Below are 26,285 nucleotides of genomic sequence, written 5' to 3' on the forward strand. Positions count from 1 at the left end.
CCAGTATTGTACAAACAGGTACCGGCAGGGGCAGGGAAGGGAGAAGAAGGGAAAAGGGAAGGGAAGGGAACAAACTTCGCCGCCCGCCCGCCCACCCCCGCAGCCCCCCAGCGGGGGCCAGCCCGGGTGGCGACACCAATCAGCCGGGCTCCCCCCGTTTATTAAAAAAAAAAGATTAAAACCCGAAGCTCCCCCCCCCCTTTCCCTTCCCCTCCCCTCCCCTCAGCAGCGCCTAACGGTCCGGGGCAGGCGGCGGGCGGGGAGGCGCCGCTAGGCGGAGGGCGGCAGGTAGCGGGGCAGCGCTCCGCACTTCTCCCGCACCCGCTGCCTCTCCCCGTGCTCTCTCCCCCCTCTCTCTTTTTTCCTCCGCGGTTTCCCCCCACCCGCTTATTTATTTTTTTTTTTTGAAATTTTTTTTTTTCCTCTCCCCTTTTTTTTTTTTTTTTTTCTCCCCTTTTCCCCCCCGCCGGGCTGGCTGACCGTTGTTGCGGCGCGGGTTCGCCTGCTTCCTGCGCTTACACCTGGGGCCATCCGCCATGATCCTCTCGCCTGTGTCTAAATGCTCCAGTCACCTCCTCCCCCGCCCTCCCCCTCCCTCCCTCCCCTCCTCCCCTCCCCTCCTCCCCCCCCCCCCCACCCAGCCTCCCCTCCCTCCCCTCCCTCCCCTCCCCGCCCGGACCTGGTTTACGACACTGGCTGTACTTTTACATCACCTTCCCACACCTAGCGCCGGGCCCCAACCTTGTTGCTAGGGGCGACGGGCGCTTTACGGCAGCGCCCGCGAGACGCGGAGCGGCGGCCGCAGGTAGCGGCGGGCGCCTCACGGGGGGCTCCGCAGCCGCCTCACGGGGGGCTCCCCCCGGCAGCCCGCAGGTGGGCCCTGTCTGAGGAGCCGAGAGGGGGGCTCCGGGGCTCCCCCCCGGCACAAAACAGCGCCGGGACCCTTCCCTGCCCCATAACGCCTTCCTCCGCACCCGCTTGAACGGGCTTCAAACTTATTGAGCGCGTTGAAGTTGAACGCGTTGCTGTCAAGTGTTCGTGTGTTTCTCTACTCTTTTTCCCTCCGCCTCGCTTAACTACGCAATAAAATGGTTTTGTACGCTTCCATTGGTTTCCAGGCTTTCTGATTTTATTTATTTATTTATTTTTTCCCCTCTTCCTGTCCTGGGATGGCTCTGTTGCAGTCCAAATAAATTGGATTTCAGTGAAAGCAGCCTTGTTAGCAGGACACTCTTTAACTATTTAATACACTGCTAAGTTTGAGGCCCTTTAGCTCCCCTGCCTTGTCTCTACATGCCCTGTGCACACACACACTGCGATGTCCCCTCACCTCAGGGAAGCAGTGCAGCGTGTCCCTAAAAATACAGCTCTTCAGCACCAGCAGTTTACAGAAACACCTCACTTCTGCAGCTTCCCCGGAATCCAGTAAAATCAGAAGTGCCCAGAAAATAAAGGAGAAAGTGGTTGGAGCAGATAGAGAGAGATGTAAACATTTAGAAAACTTTTTTCAAAATTATTCTCATAAGTTTACGCTAGGCATAGATTCAGGTACTTGGCATGGAGACAGTGGTTGCTCTTCTTTACAGGTATCGATGATTCATTTAGTGTCTTTCCAAATTTGGTAAATGTACGTTTAGGGATTTTACATATCTATCTTTAGCCAGCGTGAATTGGCTGTTGACTTCCTCAGTTTAATGAGGATCTATCTACCTGCGAGTGCTTGAAGCAGAGTGACAAGTCAAACAGAACAAAGTGTTCTCGTGGGCTAATAGGAGTCACTTAAAAATATTTGATTTGCCATTAGCTGGAAGCTCTGAACTCCCGCTACACAGGTGGTGAAGGACCACAACATGAAAGATAAGATAAAAATGAGATGTCAGGAAAATTTCCTTGGGAGAGTGAATTGCAAAGTGTAAAGCAGGATGATGCCTTTGTCCTGCATTAAGAGTTCAACGTCTTGGCTTGTTGAGTTCTTGTGAAGAAGATACCAGTGCCTGTCAAACTGCTTGCAAACAAAAGCTTAAGTTGTTTTGGAATGCTTGATTTTTTTTTTTTTTTTTATAATTCTGTGGATAAGTTTCACCAAAATATCACGTACAAGTTTTTTATGCTAACTTTTTCAGTTCCTTAAAACTTCTCATTTTACAAGGTAGATGCAAAAACAAAAATAGTAACTTACTTGTAAATACATTGGTAGATCTGTCATTGTACTCTGCAAGCACATAAAAAAACTTCAGGCCCCTCCTTAAGTGACTTTCATGTAGCTTGCTTCCGTCCAGTTCTGTCAGTTTTCATTTCCATATAGGAATTGTTGCCTCTTCGCTGTGAGTGAGTTATGTTTCCCAACAGAGCGAGGAGCGGAGCAGTCTCCTGGTGTTTGTTATCGCTCCGTTACAGATAGCCGTAGCGCCTGTTTGAGCACAGGTCTCGTCAGGTTTCCAAGCAGCTAGGAGAAACCAGTGACAACCGCTGCTGCCCAGTAGTTTCTGAAGAGCAGAACTGAAGCTGGCAGGAGCATTCCTACCTCTTTACTGCTGCAGTCAGATAAATGAGAAAAGAAAATCAAAGCAATCTTTGCGTACGTTGTCGTTGATACCAAGGAGGTCTAGAAACTAAAGAAGCAGAGGATGGAGTTTTGCATCGTGTTATCAGTTATCCCAATGACTATTCACCCCAGAAAGCTTTTCACTCATGACTTGCAAACAGGTGAGGTGTGCGTGTCGTATGTTTAATTCCAAGCAACTTTGCACCTCCTGTCTTTGTATACAAAGTTCCCCTTATTTACCATGCTAAAAGATATCACAGTTAAGGATGCAGCTACTGTCAAATACAGCATTTTGGCCTAATAATTTCTTCTAATCCTAGTTGCAAATGCACTAGCTAAAATTCCTGCTGTCTTTGTAGTGTCTCGCAATTTATGAGCACATGGAGTGCATAATTTAAATTACACGTACTCCTTGCAAGTGAGAATGAAAAATAATTTTCGTTGTTGTTGTTGTAGGGTACAGCTTTCAGTCTGACGTTTCAGTCAACACAGGAATTAATTAATGCACTAGTTTGTAAAATTTAGGCAAAGCAGTATATTTTCTGCATTCTCCTGGATGGGGCAGCCTTGGAAATCTATATTCTTTAAAGGGGGAGTGCTAAGAGAGTGGTCATTCATAAGTTAGTTTGCCTCTAGTGACATAATTTATGGGGGAATTTAGGCTACCTAAACAGGCATAATGTAATTGAAATGTTAGACAGGTAGAGTATCTGCTGTACTTTACCTTTTCTGAAATGTACTTGCATCATCTGAAGACAGGAATTTAAATAGTTCAGGAGTCATGCTGGAGTATGGCTGCTTGAAAACCACAGCGTCTTGGAATTTTTTCAACTGATGATTCTTACAGACTGGTTTTGCCATTTTAAAAATAGCTGTGTATGTTGTTATGGTTTATGATCTCTTGAGTATATATTATTAAATAAAAATAATCAGTTTTCTATTTGTATGCCTACTCCTTATTCATGTTTATGAAATGAAATTTCACATCCTATCTTGAGTATTCTAGACCTAATGGTGTTCACTTAGTTGAATCAATTTAGAATTACAGTGGAAAATGACTCAGTGAATAGTTTCTTTTTTCATTTATGGTTTATGGAGATTTTCTTTCCTTTCCTTTCCTTCTTTTTTTTTTTTCTTCTAATTTTTAGTAGTGAAACTTTGCTTTCACTTCCATGTATTTTCTTGGGATTTCACTTCCTAACATTTACGTTTTAATTGATTTTTTTTTTTAATGTTTTTGATCCCCTATAAAAATTGTAGCTGAAAAATTTACTAGAAGAGCAATGACCCAGAAATGTGCAGCTGGAGTGCAGCTATCTGGGGAAGTAATCTTGATAAAAAGTGAATTTTAGAGATATCATCATGCCGTCTTAGCGCCTTTCCAGATGGCCTTGTGATTTCCATTTTTGCTTCCAAATGAACCTAATATATTTTGAAGGTGTACCCTAGGATATTACGCAGTCTCAAAAAAATGGCAAAGGCACCAGAAATTTGCACATTCATTTGGAGCCAAGTTTGTAGGTACTTATAGCGAGAAGTTACCCTTCTTTACTCTCCTCAGCTTCCAGTTTTTTCTTGTTTCTGTATTTTACCATGTTTTATTTATTCACTTAAAGCTTGAAGCTGTGATTCCTAATTAATTGTCTTGTCTTGAACAACCTTGCAAGACTGTACCTGCTTGGCAGTTTACATCCTTATACCTAAATCTCTCATAAATCAGCAGTGTGTGCGTAGCTATCTATAGCTATAATGACGTGCATGCATGCAAATAGCTTCTCAAAAATCTTCCCTATTAAGAAAGTGTTTGTGAAGATCACAAAGGCCTTCAAAATCATTTTGTTTCTCTTGCTCTCTGTTTGCCCTGCTTGTTGCATAGAGTTTTTCTCTTGAAAGCAATTAACCTGTGCTGCTTCTTATGTCAGGTTGCTGTCCTATATAAGGTAAATGTATGAAAACATAACCAGGCCCTACAGGTTCGTTTTCCCATGCTAATATTTACTTTAGATGTTATCTCTGTTGTAGGGCCTTCACACAAGCCAAACGTATTTTAGAAAAGAAAGTGGAAAAGGCCATTCCACACTCTTTATTCAAAAGGTGACTCCTTTGTGTGTTCCAAGTGAAACTGGGACGCGAATTTGGGTACAAGCATTAGATTGCAAACACTTGTGGTGATTTCTCTGTTTGTTTTCACAGTACCTGGAACTTCAGTTGAGAGTGTCTCCTTCTGTACTTTCTTTTCTACTACTAAATGCGGTAGCAAAATGCTGTATCAAAATATTATTTTTGTTTTAAATTTGTGACTGATCAAATTACAGTTGTAGCGCAGCTAGATTACCCAGTTTTATTAGTAGCACATTTTCCATTCATCTTTGTTTATGATGACTCTGCACAAGTGTCCTTATCCATTATATTATCTAATTAAACACTAATGTGTTGTGAATATTTTTCCATATGGTTCACGTTTGTTTCCTTCTGTAACTTACACTCTGTTTCTGATTTAGCTCTACTCCCCACCCCTCTTGCAGTTTGCTGTCTCGCAGTTTTGTGCGATGGCTCATTTGGCTCTCGTTTGGAATTATTTTCTTCATTATGATATCTGTACAGCTGGCTCGCTCAGCTCTTTAAATCCCAACTTAAAATGCATTTCTGAGTTATTCTATCACATAGTCTTTCCATTTATATATACACACATATATATTTATTGTCAGAAAACATTCTAATGTTGGATGCCATTCATTTGTTATGTCTTGTTTGTCACTTATTTATTTGTTTTCCCCCTGCAAAGTGCATAATACTTCTGCAGGAAATGCTTGTCAATACATAAAGGAAAGCTGTTGTTTTGGAACTGTAACAGTTTTGGAGCTTGCAGTGTGTATTCTGCATATACAGAATCAACATAAAGAAAAATAAATAAATAAATAAATAAATTCTACCAAGTCAAACAAATAAATCCAAATAGAAGTCTAACTTTGCTTAAGAACTCTCAACAAATCATTGCTCGATACCATATGAAGAAACACAGATATATTCTAATAGATATGAGTTGAAGCATTGGTGAACTCAGCATAGTAAGTCTAATTCTTGTATTTGGCAATGTAAGGGTCTGTCTGGTAGATACAAACATATGGTATTAAAGAGGACAAGAACATAACTGGAAGTCAAATGCTTAGAGCAAATTCGTTGGCACTACAGAGCTGTGTAAAATTTGGTATAGTTACAACTGAGTTTGGTGTACTGGAGCAGGGAGCAGCATTTCAGCACACAAATAATCACGTGTCGATAAAGCAGTCATAATTCTCACATAAGGTTATGCATATCAGGAACTTTTGGTTGCAAGGAAAAACTAGTTCAGATCCTTCCAAATAATTATATATTTTTTTTCCTCGCCTAGCCTAAAAAAATTTTATATGGGATCAAATTGAAAATGTCTTTCTAACCCAAGTATTAAAAGCTTAGATTAGAGCATTTGCTACAAGCAAAGCAGGTGGTCCTGGGGTTTCCAAGAACCCAACGATTTTAAAATTCCATTTATCAAGTTCCCTCTTCTTATTGGGAAGATTTGAACTGAGATTTCTGTGGTGGGCAGATATCCCTTTATATTCCTCTATATCCCTCTATATGGACTTTAGATATTCTGAAGAACTCTCATTTTCTCTTATTGATGCAGTTTAACTGTGTAAGTAAAGGACAAGAACTGTTTCATCTCAAGAGAAGTATTTTGAAATACCCTTTACTTCTCTCACCACTTAGGTATTTTTTTCAGCCACTAGGCTGTAAAATAACCTTTCTCTGGTTCAACGACTATTTTTTTTTATAGAAAACATAACATTCACTGGTACCCCTGAACTGTTGTCTTTAGGGAGGTGAATTAGCTTGTGAATGATGGTGATTTACATTTCTTTGATGAGAGGATAGAATTGAACCTTGGTTTTTGGTAGCCTGGAGGGACTTAATGACTACTGGGCTTTCATATTAAAGATTAATTATGCCCAACATTTCACACATGCAAAGTAAGTAATGAAGGTCTCAGATTAGTTTCTGCAGAGGAGACAGGGAGGGAAAAAGCTTTGCATGAAGATCTGCAGGTGGTTAGGCAGGGTGACAAGGTAGGCAGCTGAAGAGATGACCAGAAGCATATCTTCACATGCATGGGGAGTTTAACTGAAAAATCTTGAGTAACTGGGATTGTCCAGAAGCTGAAAGGAGACGTTCTAGAGAGAGTCCAATGAAGAGCTGCAAAAATGGTGAAGGGACTGGAGCATCTAACAGATGTGGAAAGGCTGAGGGTGCTGGGCCTGCTCAGCCTGCAGAAGAGGTGGCCTGGCGGTGGTCTTAACATCTGTAAATACCCGAAGGGAGGGTGCAAACAGGATGGAGCCAGGCTCTTTTAAGCAGTGCCCAGAGCCAGCACAAGAGGCAGTGGGCAAAAAGTGGCCTACGGGAGGCTCTGTCTGAACACCAGAAGCACTTCTGTGCTGTGGGGGTGATGGAGCCCTGGCACAGGTTGCCCAGAGAGGCAGTGGAGTCTTCTTGGGGATCTTCAGGAGCCGCCTGGCCATGGCCCTGGGCTCCCTGCTCCTGGTGGCCCTGCATGAGCAGGGGTTGGGCCTGCTGGGCCCAGAGCTCCCTGCCAGCCTCAGCCACATTGTGTGGTTCTGCGGATCTGGAGAGCTTTGTTTGCATTTAGACACCTGCAGGATCTTGTCTTTGACCACTCTTCTGCAAATACAAAAAGCTGTCTGGAGTAATAAGAATTATTTTGTAACGCCTTTTAGGTAATTTTATTTCCATTTAAAAGATCCACTACCCATGTCAGTAGCTGTTGGGAGGCATTCATTGAAGCAGTTGATTTCTTGCAGGTGATGACTAATCCATGTGTAATGATGGTAGTAGGTGATCCTGCGTGGGACTTGCCCACCTTCAGCTGGGATGTCAGACTCGGTGTAGTCACTCCAGGCTGCCTTGGCAGTTGGTGGGCATCCAGGCAGTACAGCCTGAGGCACCCGAGGCCATGAACCTACCTCACAGGCAGCTGCACTTCTCTTACCCTTGACATCAGACCAGTCAGTGTGATGGGTTTTCCTGCCGCAAGGCTGCTGAGGTTTATGGAGATGACTTCATCTCTCTGTTGAATGAAATTAGCTCCAACTTCTACTCCTGATTTTATAGGGTGAAAGTCCTACAGTTTGTTGCCTTGCATGCAGCTGTTGTCATTTCTGGTGAGTGTCTTTAGACACAGTTCCCTGATAAGGCCATGTATCTGTGGATTTTTACATCAAGTACCACGTCACACAATGCCAAAGGCAACAAAAGCATTTGTTTTGCCATTGGAGGAAAAAAAAAAAAAAAGAAAAGAAAGAAAAAAGTACTTGTAATCCATTGAAACATTTGTAAAACATTACGGCATTCCTAGCACAGAGAGGTTAACTGTGCAAAGCTTCCCCTGCAAAGCTGTATAATTAAAATGTTGATGTGTGTTCCTACAGCCAGGTGAGCTTGTATTTTGGATTCATCATTGTAGCATCTTGAAGAAGAGGCCAGAAGAAATTTGCTTAATTGTTAATAATGGTACTTCAGTGCCATGCCGTTTATTCTAAATAATGACAAAAATTTCATAGATTAATTGCTAATTTTAGGAGTCAGATTAATTGGCAAAGTAAAAAAGCTCTTCACTACAATAGCACTCTTCAGTGTGAATGCAGGGCTACTGCGCTTTCTTGCTTGCTTAACCTTAGACTGCTTTATCTTTACTTGATGATTACTTTGTGAAGACTACTCTGCTCCTAAATAGTATTTATAGGTTCTGTGACATTTTTAATCTTAACATTGTTGCTTGCTTAAATGTTAATTCCAGAAGGTCTGAAAATTATGTTTGCAACTACAGTTAATTTCTCCGGTGGAAAAACAACTTGGGCATAACTATTTTTCAGACTCTGTTTCGAGACATTTTAACTACAATGTAGTCTTAATCTGAGTCAGACTGAATTGGTCACATTTTCTCTTTAATGGTGATGCATTACATTAGTTTTACAGCCTCTGAAAATGCATTTTAAGGACATATGCATTGCTTGGGTCTCCATTCTCCTCCAACTGATGCGTACTGATATGAATCCTAAACAAGCAATTTTGGTGCTGTTTCCCCAGTCACTTTCCTGCAGCGTCATGATGGATTACCCATTCTGTTGACTTGGGCAAGGCTAGAGAATAAAAAGCAAACAGACAGACCTGTCCATTGCTGTGACTCTGTAGAGTTAAATGCCAAATTCAGCAAACAGGCTGTTCTTCACCCACAGAAGAAAATATTGGACAGAGCATCCAGCCAGCCAGGGATCACCAAATGTGCCAGAGCAAAACCCATAGCTAAACTGAAATTAAAATGTTTTGTGTAAGTTCAGTTGTGCCTTCTTTTTCTTGCTGCTCACTGCTGTTTCTCACGTCCTACCACACGAGAGCTTAGAGTGCCTTTCCTTCACTAGCTTTTCTCGCATGTCGGGGTATTAAAATATGCAACACAATTTCATATAACCTTTGCAGTGTTTATCTGTTATTGCATAGCATACACTTGTATACACACACACATGCATAAAGCTATTTTTAAAGATTAGGAAGGTCACAAATCTATGGCCTAGATTCATGATCCCTTGGTTATACCTGCATCTGCCTGCCCCATCCCTCCTGGGGAGATTACTGCCACCGCAGCCGAGGCTGCTGTTCAAATCCCCGTGTTTTAGCAAACTGAAAACAGCAGTAGTTCCAGTTAAGAGTACTGTGCTGGACCCGCCATTGCAGACTCAGTCTTCACCCTGTTTCTTTGAAATGGCTGAAGAGGTTTCCAGTTCCAGTTGTATGGCCAATGCTGTTTGCAGCTGCTACAGCTATGTCCAGCATGGATGGCAACATTACAGAACGGGAATATCAATGATTCCCTTTTCAGTCAGTTTTAGTTTTGATCTCATTTTGTGTTAATTGTGTTATCCCATCTCTTTCTGTGCCTTGAGAAGATGTGTTCTCAGTGATTTATACATTTTTTTTCCCTCCTTATTCTAAATAGCTCCCAAATCCTGACCATGCAGCTTGTGCAAACCTCCACTTTGAAGACAATCTTGGAATTTCCATGGAAGACAGTTGTAGGCAGACCTTTAAGTTTGATTTTAGCTTATTTGACATACAGTATATAGAATGCCATCCATCATGTCCTACACTTTTAGTCCATCAGAGTTGTTTTCCCAAATGCTTTGAGAGACTAGCCAAGATCACAACATGGAAAATTCCTTAACCAAGAAGAGTTTTTGAGGATACATTTGGACTTCTTTGCTCCATCAGCATCTACTATAATGGTAATCACCAGCTAGATGTATAAATCTGCCCCTCCGTGGGGGGATAAGTAACAGAAAAGCTCCAAATCCTTTTCATTCCACTTTCCTGCTGTGAAGAGATTCAGATTTCTTTAAACCTTTTGCTTTTCTCCATCAGACTCTCAGCACATTCATCAGCAAGCTCTTTCCTTCTCAATTAAAAGAACACTGAAGACACTTAATTTCCCTTTTGCAGTCCTACTTGCATCTAAATCTGCATTTGACATTTCATGCTACGCCCAGTTCCAGCAGATGTAGGCTCTGTATCCTTACAATTAGGTACTGTGTTACGTGATGTCTAATTTTAGGAGATGCCTCCTTGAGCCATATGGCTTTTCCTGTATTTTCCTAGGTAGTTTATAAAAGGTAAACGTGCTGTTTCATTACAGAGGTCCATCATTTCCCAGAAGTCACGAGAAGGGTCATTCTCCTTTGAGAGGGTCCAGTGTTCCTTGGACTGCAATGTATGGCCGGACTATGGAGAGCACTCACTACCTCCTGACCATAGATGTGACCTCAAAAAGAAAATATGGGGATTAATTAGTATCAGGCCATTGATCTGAAGCCTGAGGATATGTTTCATGATGATACGCTGCAGTCATCTTTGTGCCTTTCCTGTTAGAAAATGCCATATGATTTTGGAAACAGCAATCTCCCTTTTTTGACTATGCATTTCAGTGCAAGAGACATCTCTTCTGTTATCTGGCCATCTGGGATCCTTTTATAAGAAAAACATCATTCCAGTATTAGAAGGAATATTTCAACTTGCCAGCTTTAATCAGGACATACTGCAGCGAGATGCAAAGCAGTATCAGCTGAAAGCTAAACTCCCGTGTTAGACACTAAGTGAGTATAACCCTCCTGTCTGAAGCGAGTCCAGGAGTTTGGGAGATCACTGCCTTAGTGGTATATGCACAAAATAATAAGGAGCTGAGATGTAAGAATAAAGTAAATATAATAATAATAACCCACAAATGTTAAGGTATGTATTAAAATATCTTAATATCTTCAGGGTTAAGGTATATATATGTGGGCGAGTGTCAGGCTTGCCTCTGTGCCTCTCCCGTTAGGGATTAGATCACATTCCACCAGGCTAAAGGTAATCTCCTCGTTATCATTTTCCATTATGAAATTTTCAGTGCAGCTCTGCCGAGCTCTAGCCGTGTGTTTACTAGACAGAGGCCGTCTGAGCAGTGCTCTGCGGGCGAGCTGCACACCGTCAGTGCTCCTCACCTGGCAGTGGGCTCTGCGATCTGGGCCCCGAGTGGGAATCCACAGAGGGCATCAAGGAAAAGGCAGGGGAGGCTGCGCCCTGAGAGCTCTGCTTTCCGAAATGGATGCAGGGAGGGTTTTGGCCGGAGCCTCACCTCATTGTGCTGAGTCAAGCCAGCATTAAGTGAATACAAATTCTCCCTTGGGAGTCCCAGCTACGGCTGAGGATCTGAGGAAGTTATAGAAGGAAGCAGGAGGGCGGGAGTGCTTTCAGAGCCTCTTTCTTTGAATATCCAGGAAAAATAAAAGGAGAGACTCATGACCCACAGTACCTGAAAACTGCTCTTGCACCCCTATCCAGCTGCCCCATTGATTTCATCTGAAGGATTCCTATTAGAGGAGGAATTTGGGGTGACCTCTTAGTCACTACCAAGTCCGTGCAGATCTGTGAGTAGCCAGCATCACTGCTGTGTTTCCTGTACACCCAGTCACCAGTGAGTAGCCTCCATTTCTCCCCGATTGATGTACCTGGCATCTGGCTTTTTTTTTTTTTTTTTTTTTTCAGTGCATTTAGCGTTTTGTGATATTTTGTGTCATTATGAAAGTGTTTCAGTGCAACCTGTTGAGAGCAATCTGCCTGCAGTTGTCCTTCATTCGTCTCAGGGCAGTAAAAAGCGAAAAGCAGTGACTCTCCCCTCTTGGAGTGACACAGCTGAAATAAATCCATCACCCCAAACTGAACCCTAGGCGATGTTGCGAGGAGTCAGCCGTGCAGATGGAAAGAGGGGTGGGTGGATGTCTGTGTCACGGGCACAGCCTGCAAGGCTGCTCACAAAAAGGCGGAGACCAGCAACCAAAAGCCAACAAGTAGAGGAGGAAAAATGTGCTTTGGGGAGAAAGTCCAGCAATTGAGCTTTGTTGGCAAGGTGCTTGCTAAAACCAGGCTTCAAATGGCAAGCAGTAAAGCTGCCTTCTAGTGTTTAATCCCTGCTAACACTGACAACGTGGGAGCCTCTGTGACACCTCTCTGTTATCCACTTCCAAGCAGGTTGGGGAAATGACCCATTATCGTGCTATTGAGCAGAACAAAGCAGCGAGATCAGGTTGAAAGACCTCCCAAAGCATCAGGCATAGGTAAGGATGCTCCTCAATTAGGAAAAGCCTTGAGGCAAGACAGTGGTCTGTGTCTGGGAGGGAAAGGTTAGTCTTTAAGTCAGGGTTAGTGGCTTCAGTACTCTCGCTTGGTTTGCTTTGCTAAAGCACTGTTATCTACCTAAGTGGCTTAGAGTGAAGTGTGAGAATAGTGAAGGTAAAGAACAAGAGAATTGCAAACTACTTTAACTCCATCACCCCCATGAGTTTTGGGTAAGAACTTTTGATACACGGCTTTACAAAAAAAAAAAAAAAAAAAAAAAAAAAAAAAAAAAAAGTTAATAAATTACAGAGCTACCAGTAGCGTGACATCAGTGAGACTCCCCAGAAATTCTCCGAAAACGAGCAGTGTCCTGAATCTGTTGAAGCGAAGCTCCAATAGCTCACGATCGTAATTTTCTGTCACGAGCTGGCTTGTTTTCTGCCATTTTTTACACTTCGTTTTTTGCCCATCCACTTCAGTTATAACTGATCTCCCCTGGGTGGTGATTCCAGCATTGCTGCAGAAACCGTCACAGTGCACATGCCGTAATAAAAATATGACACAACAGGTTATATTTAACAAGGAAAAGAGGAATAGAAAGTGGTACATCTGCACAATGAATATAATAGAGCATTGACTTGGTATTTCCTGACTTCGGCAGTCCCTCCAAAATAATAATGCATTAATAGAATTACACTTAGCTTTCTGCTTTTAAAAGGAAAATATTTGAAAGCAAAAGCCTTTTCATCTTCCAAGTTCTTCTGGCTCTGCGTGTGAGATAGTGGAAATAACACAGGGCTGTGTAACCACAGCAAACAAGTGGGGTGGGAATTCTGTAACTGCTCGGCTGGCCCAAAGCAGAGCGGCAGTGAAGGAGCAGCCTGGATTTTGGATTTAAGAGGTGGGGTTTCTTTTTTCCCCCTAAACTCCATTCATTTCTATGGATGAAAATAAACGTACTCTGTTGTAGGCAGAACTGGTGGTGACCTATAATTAAGGATGTCTGACATTTCCATTATAAGAGGCAGCTTTTACTTGGCTATAATTTCAGCTGGTGGTTGTTTGAAATTTTAACTGTTTAGGCAGAATTTTCCTTTTCTGGATATCTCTTGCAATCCGAGTGTTTATTTTGTTTGTTTGTTTGTTTTTTTGTTTTGTTTGTTTGTTTGTTTGTTTTAAGAGGTGCAGTAGAAAAAGAGTAAGAAGTTAGGCATTTTTTTCATCAATATCTATTAAGCAACTAAGCAAAAAGACAACTTTTTGCCCATATAGAGAAGCTCAGAACTCCTTGCTTAAAATTTGGCAAAGAAGCCACACACCCATTGGCATGGTTTTTCTTCTTTCTGTAGAAAAACTCAGCTGATACGTTGGCAGTAAAAATTTGTTCAATTTAAGTACATGGATATGTAAAAAAAAAAAAAAAAGCCACCTACTCTGAGCATGCTCCAAAGCAGGGACAGAATTAGCCTGAGGAACATTTGATTGATCCACCAGCAAAATGCTGAAAGGCAGCAGAAATATGTGCATATTTAACCTCCCAGCAATTTTAACTTTAGTGGGGCTTAGCTGGTGGAATGTGTAAAGTTATTTTGCTTCCCTGTTTTACGAGTAAAATTCCCTAATATAGACAAGATTTCAGAGGTGTAGACTTCTCTCTCTTATAAATGAACCTGGTCTTTAACATCACTGTAAAAACAAAAATCTGACCTTCTGACTCACCGACTTCTTCCTAGGTGCTTTTCTGGAAGGCATTACCCAGTGCTCTTTGGGTACGGGCATTTTTAACCATGTCAATAAAAATATCTGGGATGTGTAAAGATGATGGTATTTTTGGATCTCGGTCAGTGGAGATCAATCATTACCTGCACATGTCTCTATGTCTTAGCTGCATTCTCCACCAACTCTGCTTTTAATACCTAGCCTGTCGCTACCAGACAGGGCTGTTGCTGATGTGCTGCAGCCAAAGGCTCTGGCTCTGGGGCTTCCTCACAGCTCTACCACACTAAAAATCCCCTAAAATCTTCTGATAAAAAAGGTGTAGATCCTATGTTGTGTCTGTTTAAATAACAGCCTTATTATTTTTTTCAGAACAAGTGACAACCTTTCTGGATCGGGGCAAAACCATGTCCTTGTGGCCTCCTTGGACCTAAAGAGCTCGGTGGGAGCATGTTATACCTCTTGGTCGTGATGGCTGCAAGCTGTGAGCATGGCCAGGGATGCCGCAGAACTTCAAAACCTTTTTGAAGCCTATGTTAAAGTTGATGACAGTGCGTATTCGACTGATTTGCAATATGCTGAAATCATCCCTCCTGTATAAGATAAAGATGAATAAAAAATATGAAGTAGGACTTTTTTGATGTGCAAGGTTTAACACATTTCTGCAAATTTTTGTTTGTTTGCAGACTAAACATATAATACTCATCTTTGGTAACTAAAAATCACAGAGGCTATGGTGCTTATAAATTCTAGAAGCTAAATGAAGGTTTTTGTCTACCACTCCTGTGTTATCTACCTACTGCATGTCCTGTTATTTGGGTTAACGGGAAAAAAATGTGCTGGCATTATTTCTTCCATCTGTTCCACAACCTCTGATACTGAGCTTCTAAAAAGCTCAAAGCAGACTAAACAGGTCATAGTCAAAACAGCTTGCTTTTCATGCACTCTTAAAATCAGATGTTTTAATGATATCTTTTAGCTTGTTTTCTAATTAGAAAACAGGTTCACAATGTGGTATCTATCTTCTTCCATTTGAATCAATAAACAGAGAAGTCATGAGAAAGGGACCTCTTCCCTTCAGGGAGCCTTTTCTTGTTAATGTTGACTCAGGTTGTTAGTGCTTATTCTTGTCTCCTTTCCTCTTCTGCCTACTTCCCAGTCTTTTCTCTTTCAGTTCCCCCTCGTTTCCCAGATATGCTGCCTTACATGTAGTGAGTATGCATTTGTCCTGCATATTTACCTGCTGTGTCGTGAGGGCACTTTAGTTTTCAGTCTGCATTGGGCAACGAAGCTTTCTAACCAGGCCAAATGACTCTTTTTAAGCCCTCAAAGATTTTGAGTGTGAGTTTCACTGAAAGAGAAAGAAGAGAAACACTTCAGTTACAAATGATGCATGCTGCACTGTTAAGTAACTTGTAAGATCTTATGTTAGGAATGATCAGGAGGGATTGCCTCCCACCTGAAAATCGCAGTGTTGTCTGAGAAATCTGTACTTTATGTACTTGTAACTGAATGAAATTGAGATAAGTTACTAACTAGTCACACTTCTCTGGTTTGCTTTCAGCCTTGGGCAGCATAGGCAGTTTTTATAACTTCTCTTTTATGGTTAGTTAAGTCTGATTCCTGCAAGGACTTAACATGTATATTTAACTTTATTTTGGTTAACTGTCCGTGTAAAGACATTGAGATTTGGCACCGTGATTAGTTTCTTCCTTGCTGAAAAGACCACTGTAAATTTCAATAGGGAAACAGAAAAGTCCCGTATGATTTTTTAAGGAAGCTTTAAAAAGAATAATTTGAGGATGTACTATTTAAAGTGAATTGCATCAGATACTGGGTTATTTTGAAATTAAAAATGTCCAAATAACAGTGCCCTGCTTTTCGTGTCTTTGAGCATGCTAGCAAATTCAGAAACTATTTGCAAAGGAGCGAATCATCAGAAATTCAAGTGTAGCCACAGGCTGTGGGGTCCGAGGGCTATAATCCCTACTCATGCAGGATATATTGGGTCCTTACAGATTCTAGACACGTCTTGCTTATACTCTCTATTGCTCCTATGTGTCAGCTCTGAAAGGCTTCTACTGTGATGTAGAAATAAATAACGGTTAGTTAAAACGAATACCATAAAAGGACATTTTCAAAATGTAGAGACATTACCTATCTTCAAATCCCCTCACTGCACCTACATTAAAATAATGATCGTGACCCAGATACGGACAGTTTGAACTGTCCTTTTCAAGGCCAGATGTGGTCTGTTATGTAATACAATTCCAGGGTGATTGCTGGGGCTTGGAGTAAGAGAAAAATGAACATATAGCAGATATTGTTCCAAAGAGCAAATGTCATAAACAATGTTATAAAACTCAAAGCCGTGAGCAAAAATTTCTAGCAAACCAAACTTCTACCAAGCCTTGCCTGCATAAAAACCGAAATCTCCAGCAAGGTACAATCCAGCCACAGGCCCCGGAGATTACAATAAAAGGAGAGCCCAAATACACGTCCCTACATCAGCACACTTCACACAGATACAAAAGCGCTGTAACTCCTAAAAGCTTGTTCCTCCAGGCACAACACATTTCGAAGTGAAATGCACCACAGTAGAAATTTTCTCCATATGCTTTTCAAAACGCTATTAAATAAAAACCATCCAAGCAAGTAGTTGTTGATACGTATGTGCATCAGGCTTCCCAGAAATTCTTTGTAAATAGGACATCAATGTTTTCCACTGTGCGCAGGGAGGAAATCTGCTGAGTTCAAGAGCTGTAATCAAAGCCACATTGCAAAGTCACAAATAAAGAAACAAAGGACGATCCCTGTCCATTTTTTTGTTGTGGATGCATTAATCAGACTCCATTTTCTTCTCTGCTTGGGATCCCCCTGTCCCTGCGCCCGCCTGCCCCGTGCCTCCCTCTGGTAGGTCTCTGCCCCCGCCTCGGTGGCAGCCAGCACTGGGGACAGCACGCTCCCTGCTTGCAGCACTTCATGGTTGGGATTCCAAGCCGAAGGGTTTAGGAGATCAGCGTCTATACAGAGCAGTGGGGAGGCACATACACCAGGAGGAAGATTTGGAGCATCTCCATTATGTGTCTAAAAATGTATATGCAGCATACCACTATAGTCACCAAGCTCAGTAGACTCAGGGCGTATTTCTTCTCTTCCAAATCCGTTTTCTCCACAATTAAAATTTTCTTCCTTTTCAGGCATTCTGTAGCAAGAGCAAAAATAGGAACCCAATTACATCTGGCCTCTTTGCAGGGAGGTGAGAGCGGGTGAGGACACAGGGTGCTCTGCCGCGGTTCTGCCTGGGGCACAACCTGTGCGGGAACTCGCAGTCCCCAATGAGAAACTTGACCTTTAGCAACTCGTTTGTTCTTGGAGGCGATGGGAGAGCAACAGGAATCTGCAAGAGCAGCAGAGAAGGCTGAAGCTGAGCTTCCTCTGCTCCCTAATGGGCTAAGGCTTGGGGTGCTTGTATATTATGCACCCTTTGCCTCCACCTCTTAGACTCATTATACAAGAGAGGGTACATAGTCTTTCGCAGGGTTACATATGAAAAGCCTGCTTCAACCCACTTAAAGAGGGACTCGGCAGTAAATAGGGGGCATTTGTAGGCTAAGGAAGTACCCCCATGGCTTCAGATGCACTGTAAGACTAGAAGACAGGTCGAAGAGGTGAGCTGCTGGGTGGCTGGGGCACAGCAGGTACGCGGCTTCTGCCCACCCTTTTTGCCATGCACTTGGTCTCAAGACCCAGCCAGCACTGCAGTGACTGAACGGGCAGCTTCAGAGATCTCTGACTTGGCTCTTCCTAGGCTGGAGTGCCTGCACAGCTTTAAGGTGTGCAGAAAATTCAGCCTGCGTTTCCAGACCCATTTAATTCCGCAAACATATTTAATTGTTACAGTATTTCTATGTCTGTGCCAGTTTTTTACCTCAAGCATCACTAACGTTTCTCTTTTTCTAATGTTTACCCTCTAATATAAAGACATCGATCTTATCTGGCTTTATTTAGCAGGTTTTTAGTCCTGTGAGGTAGCTCACTCAAAATAAACTGCTTAACCTTGCAGCCTTCCTCTGCATGCATCCCAGTTTAACAATTAAGAAAATTTAATTTTGTCTTTTCTGATTGTGAGCAACGCAGATGTTTAGAAGATTTCAAGTGAGGTGTCATCACCGTCCTGTACAAGGGCCTTTATTTCCGCTTTGCTCTGCCAACACCTCACTGCACTTAGGATCATGTTTGTCAGTTTTCAGGACCATGCTCTCTGGTGGGCTACGGTAATCCTGCCATCAATCAGCACGCTTCTGTTAATCATCTTCCTCTGTTGTTTCCTCTTCATTTTTGCTGTTGGTTGAAGCTCCTAATCTCACACTTGCTACTTTTAAGTTCCAGCTCATTTTTATTACTTCACTCCCTCTTTCTGATTCCTTCTGAAAAAAATGCGCAATACTGATGATGGCACTTTATCCTCATTTATATCTTCTAGGCACTGCTGTATTATGTAAAATAATAATGTCAAACTCTAAGTCGAATTAAGAGAAACATGAAACTTTTTTTTTTTTTTTTTTTTTTTTCTCAAGGGCTGCATCAATTCAGATAATCTTAGATAGCACATGCCTGCACGCTGCACAGGGGCTCACAGGCTGTGGCAAGCAAGTGCTGCAGAAGCTGGCAGCATGCACAGTCTGCAGCTCATAGGGGATCACCGTACTTTTTTCATGCAATTGATTAAATGATACACTGCATAGTCATCCAGAATGGAGCTTCCTAATACCTGTAATGATGTGCTTTGTTCTAATCTTTGCCTGCATAATAACAGAGGAGCATCTATCTCTAGGCAATAAATGTAAATGGATATGACTCCGAGCCTGACTAAGTTACCAGACTTTCCAATTTCTGGAAGTAAGCTTAGAGAATATAATTTCCCCATCCTGTTCCTGTTCCCAAGGAAAAAATAAATAAATAAATAAATAAATCACAGGTGGAGGATTTGTTATTTTAGGGGGCCAGGCCAGCAGGTCTCCCTCTCATCATGCAGCAGAAATAAGTGATACACGAGTCCTGCAAAGGTGTTTTTTGCGAAGCAGTAGAGGATTCACAGTAGCTGAAATGTATAGTAGCTGAAATATAAATAAAGGAGGAAGGCAAATGTCTGGGGATGAGTCAGCCAGGAGGTGAATGCATTTTCTCCTAAGTGGGCTGTTTTGTAGATCGCACTGAGACTTAGAAACCAAGATAAGGCTGCAGGTTCTGTGCTTGAACTTTTTAGTAATCCGTGATTAATTGCTGGAGGATGACATCAGAAATGTCCCTGTTCTTTTTCCTTTTTTTTTTTTTTTTTTTTTTTTTTTTTTTTTTTAAGCTCCTATTTCTTTAGCCTTCTGTTCTCTTGCCTTTTCCCTTTTCTCTTTCATTTTTTTCCTCTAATTAATTATAAATAAAAAAGCCTGCACGTTCTGCGCTGTCACTTGCAGTGTATAACTTTTCACCAGCGATGACTTCAGCTGACAGTTTGTTATTAGATGAAGACAGAAGTTCTCCAAGTTCCAACAGCGTATCCGCACTTCTTGTCTTCTGGGTGTTTTTGCAAACATAACCGTGTAAATCACGACTTTTTTTAAATGTTAACATGTATAATTATTTCTGCTTCTATAGCCGATCAGATTAGTATTATTTAGGTCACATCACTGCAAGAAAGCTGTGTGATGTAGCAGTCTCAGCAACAGGAGTGATTTTTATTTTTTCTGACTGGGGAACACCCGAGTGCAGTATGCAGCTAAACCACAAGAATCCCCGCAAAAACATCAACAAAACAAATCATGCTTTTTTTCCTGGGAGAGCTCCTTTCCCTTTGGGTAGAGCTCTACAGGTAAGATTACTCTTTTTATTTTATTTTATTTCATGCCCCCCCCCTCCCGTGCGCCGCACAGCGCTACCCCCGGGCCCGTCTGCCAGCATGGCCGCAGCGCTGCGGCCCCCCCAGCGGCAGGCCTCGGGCCGGGGCCCCCCGGCTCCTGAAGCCCCGGGTGTCGGCGACTTGAGCCGGGCGGGCAGCGAGCCCCGAGGGCGACCAGAGGCGGCCCTCAGGGGCTCGGGGCGGGCAGGGGGCCGGCCGCCATCCCGCTGTGCCCCGCCGGGCTCCGAGGCTCCCCGGGGCAGGCCGCAGCCATAGGCGGGAGAGCTGTGGGTCGCCTCAGGGGCCAGCGTGGCCTCCTGTGCTCCAGCGGGCGAGGAGCCCTCAGTGCACCTCGTGAAAGTTAACTAGCCAAACTGTGAAATTTAACTAGCCAAAGTGGCGACTTGGTGGGCTAAAGAAAGGGCTCCTCTTTTGAGCTGCCCCCAGGTCCCCTTGGCAAGCCGCCCCGCAGCTCTGAATGCACTTGCTGCGAGGGGGATGCTGAGAGAAGCTGCAAAATGAATTCCTCCTGCGTCCCCTCCACATCTGACCAGGCAGTCCCGGCTGATGTTAACAGAAGTGACAAAACTGGGAAAACGTGGCTCCTGCTAGCCTCAAATAGATCTCGCTGCAGCCTACCTGCTCGATCTGTGTTTATTCCCTTTTAGTATCAGTACTGCTTGCTGGGAATTCGTTGTGAAGTTACAGCCTTAAATGAAAACTACTTCCCAGAGCAGTAAGAAATATTTAAACACTTCAGGCATTCAGTCTGTGATTCAGAGATTTATTTATAAAACTGTTGATTTTGGGACACTAAACCGTTGCATTCAAGCTGCAGAAGTGAGTCATATTTGTGGGAGGTAATTACTACCAGAAAGCACAACTAACTTTTGTAGGTTTCTCTGTAAAATGTCCACTTATGATCTGCAACTACTAAAAATAACATGCCTTGCTAGATTTCAGCATAAGTTATCTTTACAGAATTATGTGGCTTTATATGTTCTGTTTTCCTGACATATGATAAAATAAATGACTAACATGCCTGAGAATTTATTTGGCTGTTTTATGTGGACTGTCCTGACCAGGTAACTTATTCAGCTTACATGTGTTTCATGAAGAACCAAAGACTTTGTTGTAACTCTTAAAGAAAAGGCATTTGTCATAGGAACAATGATTGGGGCTAGCACTTACAAATAGTGTTTGTTCATCTTAAAGGTCTCTGGATTTCGTGTTTTATCCAAAAACACAATAATCTACTCAGTCTGTTCTGAGTAGGTCTTGAGGGAGTTCCAGATGTCCAACACCTGCAGGAGCTCCTTGCAGGGCAGGAGGGAACTTTCCTCATTATCCCTCAGTCATGACTGAGGAATTTAAGTTTATTTAACTTGTGGTCACTTAGCAGCACTCCCTACCAGCAGATGAGTCAGATGCTATGCCACCTATCCTAAGGGAATTCGCTGCAGTTGGATTCAGAAAAAGAATGTCATCCATCCTGGCACACAAAGCTTTGAACAGTTTTTCCCATGCCACTCAGAGAGAACTTAAGGTGCACCCAAGTGGCCTTAGCTGCGCACAGACCAGGACTCATTGCTAACACCAAAAATGGAGGTGCTATCCAGAATTTAAACCGCAGACCTCTGGGTATCTCCTTCCTCTCCAAAATTTGCAGTTATAAAAGAGGCTTCCTTAAAAACTGCAATTACCTGTGTCAGTAATTTGCCCGCAGTCAGTAGTCTCTGCTACAGTTCCTGGGGTCTCATGGTTATGAGATCAGAGTTGGGAAGTCTTTTTTCTGATTTCTGTGTTCCTCCACAGTGAATCCAGCTCCCACAGACCGCACAGCCTCAGCGAGGTGGGGGTGGCGGTCAGAGGTGGGGAGGACGGGATTTGTGCTTGCTTTTCCATAACTAAAAAGTATTGTCTTTTACTATGCCTCTTTGAACAGCTCCACCCTATTCTAACCACAGTTCTCTGACAAACACTTCATTTATTTTTCCTTATTTTTCCTTTTTATTTTTTTTTTTTATTTTTTTTTCTCTTTGTTTGGATCAGATTTTAATTACCAGCTGGTTCTGGGCAAATGTGCTGCCCTTGGCCATGCCCTTTGGTTGTCCTCCCCTTCAGCTCAGCAGGGTTGGCTGGCAGAGGGACTGTCCATATTTAAGGGAGCTGCCCGTGCTGCTGGGATGCCACCATGATGTGCCCACTCAGGAGGAGGGCTGGGTGAGTGCCTTGGGACACCCATGTAGCAGGATGTCACCTGGTGGCCTGGGAAGGTCAGGACTGACTCTCACCAGCATTGCAGCGGGCTTGGGCACACTCTCCATGAAGCTATGAATTATATCTTTGAGGGGTAGTATCAGTGCTACTTGCTGCAGGAAGGCAAAGTTGTGTTTTCCCTTGAATTCATTCTACAGGAAAATAGGAATTATGATTTCAGCCTGATTAATGGCCCCTTCGTGCTAGTGTCTTCAGCCAAGGAGCAAGGGTCCCCAAAGCTTCAGATACAGAGATAAAACCTGGTACTAAATCCTTATATAATAAGACGCTTGTTAGGCAAAAATCTTCCTAATATCAAAGTCATTTTTGCATGAGAGGTTGACGAAAGATGAGCACAAATCTCTTGTGATGGCTTATCTGGCTTTCAAAAGGAAGCAGTTGCATCCTGAAAGAAGTGCAGCGATGGCCTGGATATCAGAAAACTATTTCACCAGATAGCCATAAGTTATGGATATTATTTCACAGAGTAGTCACTATCAAAATGGGTTAAGGATAAAGATAAGCGGAGATGTTTCTCTTTCCACAGACATTTTAGAGCTTTCAATGTCCTTGTTAGATGGTAGCTTAAACCAAATAGTCCTTACAGTAAAATTAGCAGGGCAGTTTAATTGCTGTGGTCCTTTAGTTGGTGTATTAGGGATTCAGTGGTCACGTGTAATAAAGCTAAACACACGTTCACCAAGCTTAAACATTGACGTAATTTAACTTTGTCATCTCAAATCGGATATTCTTGGTCAATAATTTTGAACCTTCCCAATTTTAGAAGTTAAGCTTTGCCTGTACATCATGCCTGTGTTGAGGAGGGGTCTCTGTTAACTCCCCTGCACCCCTTCCAGCCTCTCAGGCAGGCTTTCAGCAGAGCTGGTGTTCCCCGCTCAGCTTCAGGCTGTGTTGTGAGCTGAAGGGCTTGAGGCAGGCTGTGTGCTTGTTGAAGTTGGTCTGCTTTTCTGCTTTCTGACTCATAACTTCTCCTGCAGCAGCGAGAGTGGTGTATCCTGCTTTACTTGCGCATTTAGGTCTGCCCACAGTTGCCTAAAGTCAGGCTCACATACATGCAAAATGTAATCCTGGTGGGAACCAGCATTTCCCTGGAAGAGCTCTGTCCCAGCCGCTTCTCATTTAACACTCCTGCGCCACGTTTCCTGTTATTTCACAGGAGAGAGAAATACGAGGGAAAAGAATCATATTTAAATCGTTTCTACTTCTTGAGCCTGGTTCAAATCCCATTAAATGACATTTCTACATTACAGTTACTTGGTCTTCTTTGGGATACTGCTGTTGCTCCTGAGCAAACAAACAAGGGGCTGGATGCTGCTGTTCCTGCCTTGCTCGGCTCCATCACCAGTGGTGAGGCCACACAAGGTTTTTGGGTGATGTTTGCTGAAATCCCAGCTCTAGCTCCCAGTTGGAGCAGGGGGTGCTAAGCCAGCCCGGTGGAGCACCTGCTGCCACTGCTGCAACGTGAAGCAGATAAAGGCAGATAAAAGGCATAATCCTTCTGGGAGGGCTTGATTAGCAGCAAGGAGGGCTTGGCTGGAGGGCTTGAAGGAGCTGCCAATTAAATGCTGCTCCAGCTCCCACCCCAGGGGTTAAACCAGGCTTCTTCCCTCCCCCTTCCCCCACTCCACCATTTTTAAGCAGTTCATTGGTGCAGCACCCTGTAAGGACACATGGAAGCTGTTCTTTATGGCATTTCCCCCTTTCTAACAAGGACCAACCTGCCCCAGGGCTTTGGGATAAGGGAGTGTTCAGGCCAGTAACTTCCCTTCTTGAGCAGGGCAAGACCAAGACCCTTCTGATGCCAGAGCACCAAGGACTGAGCTGCTGCCCCCTGCGAGTATCCATCCAGCATGGGCTTCCCACTCTGGTCTCCCATGGCCACCCCTCTGCTCCCATCCTCACTGCTCCTCTGACCTCTGTCTCCTCCTACAAGATGCTCCCCTGCAGCTCCAGCTCTGTGCAGGATTACCAAGGCCAGACTTTGCACTGAGACTTACTCTGTGCCTTCTTGCCTCTCTGCCCTTCCTGCTTTGTTGAGGACCCTTCCTTGTAGCTTCTTCTGAGACACTTTTCCTTGACATGGAGAAGTGTGAGAAAGGCTGCCTGCAAGACAGAATGGTGACTGCGTTTTGGTGTGGAGCTGGAGTCTTGCAGTCTCTCCTTTAATGTTTGTGAGGGCAGTCAGAAGCATTTCCAAGCCAATCACTTCCAGTGATTCACCTTCAGGGGACCTAGAAGTGTGGTGGGGACTACAGAGATAAAGACTGGTCATGGATTACTGATAAAAAGAAAGACATTTTAGTAAAACAAGTTAACTGCTAGCTGACAATTTGTTTGCCAAGTTTTAGTCCCGTCGAGCTGAAGTGGCCAAGTTCTTAATGCCAACAATTGAGGTTTGTAAAGGAAATACCAAATCAACCTTGGCGGAAAAAGAGGCAGACATTAAATTGCAGAGCAAAGAATGCATTTGCTTTGTAGGTGGAGAAATAAACAAGTTACTAAAAGGAAAATAAGTTTGACTTTTCCAGTTTGATTGTTTGATTCCTGTCCCTAAGCAAAAAGAGGCCAAAGAGGAAAAGTACAGCATTTATCAGTAAATGTTGAGCTCGAGCAAACGCTCAGCAAGCTGTACAGAATTGTTGGCAAGGGGAGCAGGGAAGGGGACTGATACAGGGAAGTGCTGCAGAACTGCTCAGAAACTGTTGCTCTGTCTCATCATGTAAAGATTTACAAAGAGACCAGACCACAAAGTCCTGACTGTTCTTTTTTTTTTTTTTTTTTTTTTTTTTTTTTTTTTTCCAGCAAGTGCCAAAAAGACACATTCTTTAATGGATGCAATAGTTTTTCTTGGATACAATGCCAACAATATACACTTGTCATTGGACGTATCTGTGTAATTTTCCCTCTGTAATGTGTAGCAGTGTGCCCCTGAATTCCTGCAGCAGCAGAAGACCGGCTGAATTCACCGTAAAGGCAACATCCATCCAAGAGGCATTCCACTGGAGCTGCAGAAACTATTCACGGTGCGGGGACTGCCAAGGCACATTGGAACGAGGATATCAAAATCTTCTCCTGTAATATTATTTCAGTCATTTCAGTTTTATAAAGGACAAAAGAAAACATTACACATTGCATGGGTAGGCTTATTTGTCTGCCCTACAAGGCCAAACGTGACAGCTGTGCCTGAAAATCCACTTCTCAGAATTAGCAGGTTTATTTTGTACTGCAGCTTGCCAAAGCCCGATTTCCAAACCCAGTGATGGACATCAGAAAGAAGACAGTAGAGAAATGCCAAAGCACAGGTGCTGGTTCTTGTACAGGAGCAACCTAGAGCTAACTTGGCCAAGCAAATCCTGCACCAGTTACATCCACAACACCCGTGTTGTATGTGTAGATACTGGCGGAGACTGGCAGGCAGCAGCCACCCTTTCCAGACTGCTTTGTGCATATTACCTATGCGTGAATGTCGTCCTGTCTCTAACTTGCTAGCTCAATGCAATGCTCTCCTCTTCAATTAAGCAGATGTCATGCCACAGCAGAGTACTTCTGGGGTTTCTGCTGTAAATTATTCAAATCTGAAAAAGAAACAGTCCCAGCTAATATTTGGGTACTCAATCACATACAGCAGGCACCTATACGTCCCTTCTGTAATGGCTGTAATAAGCTGCTGCTGCAGTTTTGCTTTTAATGTGTTCTGCTTTTCTGTTCTTCCTGAATTGTCCTTTTCTATTAAACAAGTGTTTAATAAATTTTAAGTATATAAGGGAGCACTTTATCATGTGTGAATTCGTAACTCTTACGACGCACAGGATGATACAGACTATTGGTGCTCTTCCTTAGTCAATGCACGAACGTTGTAGTTGCAGCCTACCAAATAAAATCAGAGATAAGTTTTACTGATGAAATGATCTGGAACAACAGGAATACATTATTTAGTTTTCCTGATATGCTCCTTGCTGGAGGTAAATAAGATATCATGGCAATATCGTTCACTCGGTTATAGTTCTGGCTGTGTCAGCATTTCCATTATAAACCTCTTCTTTCAGGGGTTTATAACGCAGCCATAAAATGCACTCTCATCTGAAACTTGGCGCACAAGGTCTCAGGCTGGCAATGAATTTATTTTACAAAATGTGAGAACAATGC

The 26,285-nt window shown here is 43.0% G+C and overlaps 1 protein-coding gene and 1 long non-coding RNA gene across 4 annotated transcripts in view; one reads left to right on the forward strand and one right to left on the reverse strand.

Annotated features, from left to right (window-relative positions):
• Window positions 1-580, reverse strand: part of ZEB1 (zinc finger E-box binding homeobox 1) — a 124,724-nt gene extending 124,144 nt beyond the window's left edge. For 2 of the 3 annotated variants that reach the window (XM_084511313.1, XM_084511310.1), the window contains exon 1: window positions 481-580. In XM_084511313.1, coding sequence (XP_084367439.1) covers window positions 481-538 — 58 coding nt within the window. In that variant the 5' untranslated portion in view covers window positions 539-580. The remainder of the gene's footprint in view (window positions 1-480) is intronic. The other variant, XM_084511311.1, reaches the window with a different exon arrangement.
• Window positions 1-25,906, forward strand: part of LOC311432827 — a 37,292-nt gene extending 11,386 nt beyond the window's left edge. The window contains exon 2 of the long non-coding RNA XR_014690365.1: window positions 24,942-25,906. This is a non-coding gene — a long non-coding RNA (uncharacterized lncRNA). The remainder of the gene's footprint in view (window positions 1-24,941) is intronic.
• The last annotated feature ends 379 nt before the right edge of the window (window positions 25,907-26,285 follow it).

This window comes from Aythya ferina (assembly GCF_964211825.1).
Source record: "Aythya ferina genome assembly, chromosome: 2".
NCBI classification, from domain to species: Eukaryota; Metazoa; Chordata; class Aves; order Anseriformes; family Anatidae; genus Aythya; species Aythya ferina.